At 57.8% G+C, this 8,761-nt stretch overlaps 2 protein-coding genes across 4 annotated transcripts; one reads left to right on the forward strand and one right to left on the reverse strand.

The window, feature by feature from the left end:
- Nucleotides 1–464: 464 nt before the first annotated feature.
- On the forward strand, nucleotides 465–4,030 carry MRPS7 (mitochondrial ribosomal protein S7; the record flags this gene model as incomplete). The annotated part of the gene is given in 5 exon segments (XM_006045243.4): nucleotides 465–899; nucleotides 1,440–1,631; nucleotides 1,737–1,800; nucleotides 2,167–2,334; nucleotides 3,419–4,030. Coding segments are annotated over 5 exon segments (729 nt in total). The 3' UTR covers nucleotides 3,641–4,030.
- On the reverse strand, nucleotides 3,933–8,550 carry MIF4GD (MIF4G domain containing). 3 transcript variants are annotated; one of them, XM_025279503.3, is made up of 6 exons: nucleotides 8,405–8,550; nucleotides 6,998–7,129; nucleotides 5,736–5,845; nucleotides 5,398–5,553; nucleotides 5,214–5,306; nucleotides 3,933–4,693 (listed from the first exon to the last, which is right to left on the reverse strand). In XM_025279503.3, exons 2-6 carry the CDS (start codon nucleotides 7,077–7,079, stop codon nucleotides 4,466–4,468), a joined length of 669 nt encoding a protein of 222 aa, XP_025135288.1. In that variant the 5' UTR covers nucleotides 7,080–7,129; nucleotides 8,405–8,550; the 3' UTR covers nucleotides 3,933–4,465. The 3 variants fall into 3 exon arrangements, with proteins under 3 accessions (XP_025135288.1, XP_025135287.1, XP_025135290.1); XM_025279502.3 differs by lacking the exon at nucleotides 8,405–8,550 and adding an exon at nucleotides 8,057–8,210; XM_025279505.3 differs by lacking the exon at nucleotides 8,405–8,550 and adding an exon at nucleotides 7,952–8,101.
- Nucleotides 8,551–8,761: the final 211 nt, after the last annotated feature.

The raw sequence follows: 8,761 nt of genomic DNA on the forward strand, positions 1-8,761 counted from the left end.
CGCGAAGCAGTCACTTCTCCTGGAATACACGGTCAAAATTCTGAAGCTATGTGGGTATGCTCAGCACCACCCACCGCTCCCGGAGTTTCAGCCCCAGTTCGGAGCTTTCCCCTGGGTCGGAAGAGCGCAGGGGTCCCGGAGTCACGGCCTTGCGCGGCCCCACCACAGCTTCCCCAAAACGCCGATGCACGTCATCCCGAAGCACTTGGTTGTCGCTCTCGCGGAGCCCGCGGGGCCCGAGCTCACGGCGCAGCGCGCAGGAGCGAGAGGAGGCGCCGCGGCTCAGAGAGCACGGGCCGGGCCGCCCAGCTGAGGAACGGGCGCGATCCCGGGGCGCTCGCAGCGCGTGCGAGGCTTGGCGCGGGCTACCAGGCGGCGCCACCGCAGGGCCGGGGGAGGGGGTCGAGGGCTGGGGAGAGGGGCGGCTCGAGCGCGAGCAGACTCGGCCGTGGATACTCACTCAGCCAGGACTCCAGACTCTCCCCTTCCGCCTCCGCCATATTGCAGCCGCCCGGGCCGGCCCAGCGGCCTCAAACCTCGCGAGAACCTGAGAGAGACGAGCCGGGGCGGGGCCTGCATAGGGACCTGAGAAGACCAAGCGCCTCCGCCTAGAATCTTGCCAGGCTGCGACGGATAATGCGAGGGCGAACGTTTCCTTTTTGACTCTCCGCCTTAGACCTCGGAGTGAGAGACTCTTCAGGCCCAGATTAACAGGGTGCTGCGCAGAGCTAGGACCCTATAGCTCCCTTCCCCGTCTTTAGTCACTCGCTCAGGCACGCCGAGGGCAGTCTCCGTGGGGTCCTGCTGGCAGCCAAGATGGCTGCCCCCACGGTGAAGCTTTCGCGAGGGTGGTCCGGCTTGGCTCTCGGTGTGCGGATAGCTGTCCTGCGGCTTCCAGGGTGAGAGGGTGGCGGGCAGCTGGGCGTCCTCTTGGGTCTTCACGGAGAGACCTGCTGGGGAGGAAAAGAGGGGGCCACAGGCAAGCCTCGCAGGGACCTGGAGAGAGCCTGGGAGGCCGGGATAACTGAGTTCAATCCTCTTTAACCCCCTCCGTGAGTTTGGGTCAATCTGAAAGCTTAGTAGTTGCTCCCTGCCTGAGGAATTCTCACTTGGAACTGAAAGTGCGATCTTGTTGAAAAACTCAGAACTGGGATTTTCTTTGCTGGGAGGTGGGGGGAGAGACGCATAGGCGGATTGTCTATTTTGAAGTTCAGCAGCCAGTCCTTACTGTTGGCACTTGAGGAGCAGACTTTCCTGGCCTCTTAAGGGGAGGTCCTCCTACCTCTTGGGACAAGAGCCAGAATTACTGCAGCTCAGCTTTGGCCGGCGGTCTCCCCGCTGCTCGCTTGGCGGCGGTTTGGCATACATGCCTATTGTTAAGTCAGCCCTTTTCACTTGAGTCAGCTTTTGCCCTCTTCTTCCTCTTCCCCCCACCCCAGGCTAACCCAGGTGAGGTGGAGCCGCTATGGCCCTGAGTACCAGGATCCCCAGATTGACAAGGAATATTACCGCAAGCCCTTGGCCCAGCTGACTGAGGAGGAGACGTATGAGCGGGAGCTCAGGAAGACTCAGGTTATTAAAGCTGCCCCAGCCACGAAAACAAGCTCTGTGTTTGAAGACCCAGTGATCAGGTTAGCAGAAAACAAACTTGTTCCACAGAGTGGGACTATACGGGGGAAGGCGGAAGGATCTACAGTGACAACCTTGGGGCCCTAAACATCTTTTTCTTCTTAAAGTAAATTCACCAATATGATGATGAAAGGAGGAAACAAAATACTGGCCAGATCACTCATGACACAGGTAAACAGTACCTCTCTCTCTGTCATCTTTGTTTTCCCCATAGCTTTGTGTTTGGCTCTTTTGTCTTAACACAAAAAACAATGGATTCTGTACCTGTCATTAAAATGAGTTTCTCTGTATTTATATGTGGGAGCGGAGGCTTTAAAAAGTCCTACAGGAGTCAACCACTGCCATCCCCCAGCCCCACATTACAAATCTTAGCTCATTCTTCTGTCCTGGTCCAGGGTTTTTGTTTCAGAAGTACTAAGGGAATAGTTGGGCAGCTATAGAAGAACAGGATGATGGGAATAAAGGGCAGGGTCCTAGCCCAGCTGGGTGAACCCTTTAGGGACCCCGGGCATCCTCTTCCACTGTATCCCTTTGCAGACCCTGGAAGCTGTGAAAAGGAAGCAGTTTGAGAAGTACCATGCTGCTTCTGCAGAGGAACAAGCAACCATCGAACGCAACCCTTACACCATCTTCCATCAAGCACTGAAAAACTGTGAGCCTGTGATTGGGCTGGTACCCATCCTCAAGGGGGGCCACTTCTACCAGGTGAGTGGTCAGGGTGGGAAAGCAGTGCTGCTCATGTGTCAAACGGCGGGGGTAGAGTGGGGGTATTTAGAGTTGGGCCAAGATCGATAGCTTTTTTGGGACTGCAGAGTGCCAATGTCTTCTCATCTCAGTCCCATGGTATAAAGATTATAGGCAGAAGATGGACGAGAGCCAAAAAAGTATCTACAGGACCTCTTTAGAAGGCCCACAGTACCTCCCCCATTGCCCCTTCTGTCCAGCATTCTGTGTCCAGAGTATAAGTTTCTGATGGTGAGGAGCTGCGTTTCTGCCTCATCTTTATACATCAGTGTCTAGCATAGTGTTCGACTGACACTTCATCACTGTTCAGCTGAACTAGGTGAAGTGTTAGTCGCTGTTATGTCCAACTCTTTTCGACCCCATGGACTGGGGCTTGCCTGGCTCTTCTGTCCATGGGATTCTCCAGCCAAGGATTTTAGGAGTGGGTTGCCAGTTCCTTCTCCAGATCTTCCTGACCCAGGGATTGAACTCAGGTCTTCTGTATTGCAGGCAGAAGGTGGCTTTACTGTGTGAGTCACCAGGGAAGCTAGCATTTAATTATACTTCGTTGTCATAAGTGGATGTTCTTTCCTTTTTTTTTTAATATATATATTTGTTTTGTCTTTCCTTTTTCAGTGTAAACCTCACAGAGTAGAGACTTTCTCAATGCCTGTGTCCCTAGGGTCTGGCGTAGTACCTGGCACATAGTAGGGGCCTGGCAAATGATTCTTGGGACGAGAGAGACCTGTTTCTAGGCGCTCATGATCTGTGTTGGCTAAGTCATGCCAGCTGACAGGGCTTTTCCCAGTGGTGCTTTTATCAACTTGGCTGAACTCCCTTTAGAGGTGAAAAAGGCCAGTGCTCAAGAAGTGTTTGTTTGACAAATGCCTGTGATGTCTGCTGCACTGAGGTCAGCCAGGGGTGAGAGGAGCTCAGAGAGGAGCAGTCAGGCCCTCCTCCTCAGCACCCTTGCCAGGGCTGGCCCTGAGTGGACATGTGGCTACTTAAGGAGGCTGCAGTCCTGGCAAGTTCTCAGACTAACCTGCCCCTGTCCCGTCTTGCCCAGGTCCCCGTTCCACTGGCTGAGCGGCGTCGCCGCTTCCTGGCCATGAAATGGATGATCACTGAGTGCAGGGAGAAGAAGCCCCGGCGGATGCTGATGCCGGAGAAGCTGTCTCAGGAGCTGCTGGAGGCTTTCTGCAACCGCGGCCCTGTGATCAAGAGAAAGCATGACATGCACAAGATGGCCGAGGCCAACCGCGCACTGGCCCACTACCGCTGGTGGTAGTGTGGGCGAAGAGTCAGGAAGACAGCAGCGTGCTCTGCTGCCAGAAACGGTGTGAGCCTATGGGTTAAGGGAGCCATTCCCTCTTAAGGGCAGGCGGGCCTCCTACCAGGGACGGAGCCACATGTTTACTGCCTGTTCATCATTTCTCTGGGGGCTGGAACTTGCTCTCTCTGTCCCATCTCCTTGGAAAGAGGGGGCATATGAAGTTGGATTTCCTAAGAAACCTAGGGCTCACCCAGCCTTCTTTTCCTTCAGCTTGGGGTGGACCTTTGGGTGATATGAGAAGAAGCAGTTTTAGTATCAGAAAGAGTTTATTAGAAAATTCTCGTCCTGAGCTGGTGTAACACGTGATGTGGTATTACAATTCATTAAAACCAACTGGAGGAAATATGCTCGGTTCTAAAGTGGTCCTTGTACAGAATGTATAAAAAGCAGTTTCCGGTGTGACTCTGCTTATCCCCTTTGATATCCCTAAGTGGCCCCACCCATGGCTCTGGGCACCCATTTTACAGATGGGGAATCTGAGGCAGCAAGCCAGCTACTGCACCAGTGGTTCCATAGGCCAGTGCTCGGCAGGAGTTCCCAGGTCAGCGGTGAGCGGAGAAAGGCTGGTGGGGCCGCAGGGCAGGTGTGCTTGTGTCTTCCCCCGTCCTGGATTCGGAGGGAAGGTGCTCAGGGCAGGACCACTGCATTAAGTGGGAAACATCTCGGGTGCTCCTGAAAGTCTGAAAGGGAAGAAGTCTTTGGCAGAGGTGAAGACTCCGCTGCCAGGTTGGAAGGTGGGCAGAAAAAAGGCTGGCGCCACTGGGGAGGAAGCCTGGAGGCCTAGTCAGAGACCTCGCTGTAGTAATACTTGTGGGCAGCCGGGGTGGTCTTCCAGCCGGCTGCCCGGAACTCGATGATCTCCAGCAGCAGCAGCTGGGCCAGGGAGCTGAGGCCGGCTGGGAGCAGGAAGCCATCCCGGATCAGGACAAAGAGCTCATCCATGCGCTGCCCATTCATCTTCTCCAGCTGCTCCCCGACCCGATGCAGCTGCAGCACCAGGCAGTCCACCTGCAGGGGCAGCGGGAGGTGACCCCAGGCACGGCCCTCCGTCACACAGAGCGGCCATTTACTGAGAGCTCGCTGTGTGCCAGGCTCCGGGCTTGGCCTGTGCACACATTTCCCCGCCTTCATCCTCACACGACCCGGTGGGCACTGTCTCTGCCTCACGTGAAAGGAACAAGCTCAAAGACTTGCCTCAGATCTCTCACCTGGGCCAGGTGGAGGAAGGCCCCATCCCCTAACTGCTTCTCAGGCCCACTCCCCTGCCCTCCTGCCCCCCGCCCCAGTTTGGTTTCTGGGCCACCAGTATCCACAGTTGCTTTCCTACTGGGAACACAGCCTCTAAACCAGGAGGTTCTAGCGGTGCTGTGTTCTGGATAAATCCCAGACCTAGCACCTGTCCTGTAACCCTGACAGGCCATGAACACCCCCACCAGGTTCCTGCCCCACAGGTGAAAGTCGCCATGGATGGGGGCAGGCATTACAAGTTGAGCCCATCTCCACAGTCTTCGGTGCCAGGGCCACTCACCTCCTCCTCCTTGCTCAGGCTGTCGGGCTGGGCCAGCCGGAAGAGGCAGTCATAGACAGGGTTCACCAGGGCCATCATAGGCATGTTGTTCACCTGCAGGGGGAGAGCAGGGGCCAGAGCACTGGCTTAGTGACGCAGGAGACAGGTGGGTGGCCTCTGCTGAACGTGGCTGGTGGGGCCTCACCCTCAGGTAGTCAAAGATGTTGCAGATAAAGGTGACATAGCAGACCCAGCCCTGCAGGGAGCGGGCTCGAAGCTGCTCCCGAGTCTGGTACTCTTGCTGCAGCCGGTTGAGGAGTCCACGGCGAAAGACACTCTGGCCCGCTTGCTTGCTCTCTGCCTGTGAGCCAGGGAAAGGGAAGGGCAGTCCCAGGACCCAAGCTTCCCAGTCCGAGTTCCCTGCTGTCCTCCTCCTCTCTTGCCTCTGAGGCCAGCCCTTCACATCTCTGCCCTGCTGGCCTCTGCCCACTTCAGAAGCACCTTCCTCAAAGCATCTCCCCTTCTCTACCAGCCCCACCCAACCTGAATGATGGCGTAGCACATGCGTCCTGCTTCCTTGCTGAACACACTGTCCTGCAGAGAATGGTCCACAATCACATTGGCCACTTTCTCCAAGTCCACGGCACCTGGATCTAGGGTAAAGACAGGTGGGGAGTCTAGAGCTGCTTAGTTATGTATGCCTCCACCTGCTTCTAAAGGATTTGAGGTATTCACTGACAAGCACTCCCATTATATACTTCCACTGCTGGGAAAGATTGAGGGCAGGAGGAGAAGGGGATGACAGAGGATGAGATGGTTGGATGCCGTCACCGACTCAATGGACATGAGTTCAGGTAAACTTCGGGAGTTGGTGATGGACAGGGAGGCCTGGTATGCTGCAGTTCATGGCGGCACAAAGAGTCGGACATGACTGAACGACTGAACTGAACTGAAAGAGACCAGAAGGGGGAATTCCTCAGAGGTCCAGTGTTTAGGACTCTGCTCCCATTGCAGGAAGCGCAGGTTCGATCCCTAGTCAGGGAACTAATCCTGCAAGCCATGTAGTGTGGCCAAAAAAAAAGAGAAAGAGATCAGAAAACAGAGGAACCATCACACAGGAGCAGCTGCAGCCATGAGCTCCTGGTGGCCCAATCAGAGAAAACAGGGTTGTGTGGCTGATAAAGAGTCAAAGAGTGCTCGTTTTTTTTAGGACACGTCTTTTCCTGGCACTAGGTTGAAGATTGAACACTGACAGCCATTCTACGGAAGAAAGCGTTCTTACAACACACACATGAACCCCTGACCAAAGCAGGCCGGGGAGGGCCTCTCTGCAGGCTTAGCTTGGCACGCTACAGGCATTGCTAATCGTTCGCTGAGTCAAACTTCTGTCCTGAGTGCTGCGGGAGGGCCTTGGCCCAGGACAGTTAGTGGAGCTCTTCTGCCAAGCAGAACACTCCATCTTCTGTCCCAAGTCAGGCAGCTCCGCATATTCAAGAGAGGGGCTGCAGCAATGCAGAAACCAGGTCCAGCGTAAGGACTTAAGGGGCAGGAACTGGGTTTTCTGTGCCTCACCCTCCTTTCCTGGGTACTTTAAAAACACTTTACAATCTGAGGGGTAACCATGATCTATGATTCATACTCCCAAATACTGGCCTAAATGTCTTCCAGTTCCAGAATTATGTTGCGGACTCCTGCTCTCAGAAAGTGAAGGGCGAGGGTGGTGCATTCCCAGGGTCAGCCCAGTCCTCCGGTCCTGTCCCTCTCTGGTGCTCTGGAGCCAGGCTCAGGGGGTTCCCCATGCTCACCTTTGAGAGCTGTCTTCAGCAGCTGCTGGGTCTCTGCATCAAAACACTGGATTTTATACTCCTCTTTACCCGGCTCCCCCATGACTATCCAGATGCAGCAGCTCTTTACTGGGGTGGGACTAAGGACAGCACCTGGGTGGGGGGAGAGGCGAATGGAGAGGTCTTAGGTGTGGAACACAGAGGCAGGGCTCTCAGCCCTATGGGCCATGGATAGGGCTGGGCAGTCCATGGCATTCAGGGGTTGGCTGGGTGCCCACCAAGCTTGGCTTCTAGTGGAGACTGGGCACCAGCCAGGCACCTGCTGCTCAGTTTAAGAATCCTGATAGTCTCTGGGATTACACAAGAGTAAAGAGATGAAGGGTGAATGTGTCTGCCCTCTAGTCTGCCTCAGTTATTCTCAGCTGATACCAAAGCTGGGGTGGGGTCGGGTGCACTGAGATGAGGGGGTGGATGCGTGGATATCAGACACTTTCCACGCCTGCATCAGACGACCCAGAAGCTACTGGTCCACCACGGCTCCCGGCGAGTGAGAGGGCCTGGGCTCCAGGCTGTGGGCATCTGTCCCAGCAGGGTTCGAAGCCCCTCTCTCCAACCCTCTCCCTTATGTCGGAGTCCTCACCCCAGAAAGCCCAGTCCCGGGTTGGGGCCGGCCAGAGAGCTGGGTGCCGCCTTGACTCCCCTTGTACCGGCCAGTTTCTCCCCGGGACAGAGTGGTTAAACTGGCCTCCCGAGGGGCAAGAAACCTGGCCCTGCCGTCTCACGAGGGGGGCAGTGCTGAGAGTCCTGAGCTCCATTCTGAGCCTTCCTCTTAAGGCGGGGGTGGGGGTGGGGTGGGGGGGTGGGGAGGGGGGAAGCAGTGACGTGGCCCCCAAAGGTGGTCCCCGCTGGAGTCTCCCCTCCGGACTCGGTGCCTCTCCCCCCGGCCAAAGGAGCGGATCTTAAGGGTCTCCAGACCTGGGCAGCATTCCTAAGTCCGGAATGCCCTTCCCGGCGGCTCAGTGGAGCCCGCCGTCCGGTGTCCCGCGAGCTGTAGGGGTGGCGAGAGAGCCGGGGACCCACCTGCCGCGTCGGCGCCGCGCCCGCGTGCCCGAAGGCCGCACGGTAGACATCGTGCGCGCGCCCCGCGTCCGCGGCGCTGCAGGCTGGGCCGCCGGCGCCTCGCGCAGCTGAGGTCATTTCCTAGTGCTGGGGTTGGGGGGGCCCTCGGGCGGCGGGGCGGGGCCTGGGCGGCGGGGCGGGGCCTGGGCGGCGGGGCGGGGCCTGGGTGGGGCAGCGTACGAGCGCCCCCTGCCGGAGCCCCGACGACGCTGCCCTCGCCAGCAGGCCGCGCCAGCTCAGAGGTTCCCAGCGTGGGACGGCGCAGGACGCCCGCGACCCCTGCCCCCACCGCCCCCTTCCTCTCCTCACCTCTTTCTCCCCGGGCCTGCCCGGGACCACGCCGGCTCGCAGGCGCTGGGTCGGACCTGCTCCTCGGCCTGCGTGAAGCCCTCGGTCTTGAGCAGTGGTACCCACCCCGCCCCGCCCCACGCCGGGCTGAGGTTAAAACCGGGTCAGGAACCGGGCCGGCCAGCGGCGTAGGAGGGGCCTGCGGAGGGCGCGGTCCGCAGCCCGGCGGCAGGCGCGGGGAGCAAGGTGGGAGCGCAGAGCAGACGGCAGGAGGGGCCGAACCTCACAGGCGGTAGGCCCGGGCTCCGCGCCCCCCCGCCCCCACCCGAGGTAGAGAAGGCGAGGAAGCCGTCAGGGCTAGATCGAGTTCCACGAAGC

The sequence above is a fragment of the Bubalus bubalis genome, chromosome 3, assembly GCF_019923935.1.
Source record: "Bubalus bubalis isolate 160015118507 breed Murrah chromosome 3, NDDB_SH_1, whole genome shotgun sequence".
Lineage (NCBI taxonomy): Eukaryota > Metazoa > Chordata > Mammalia > Artiodactyla > Bovidae > Bubalus > Bubalus bubalis.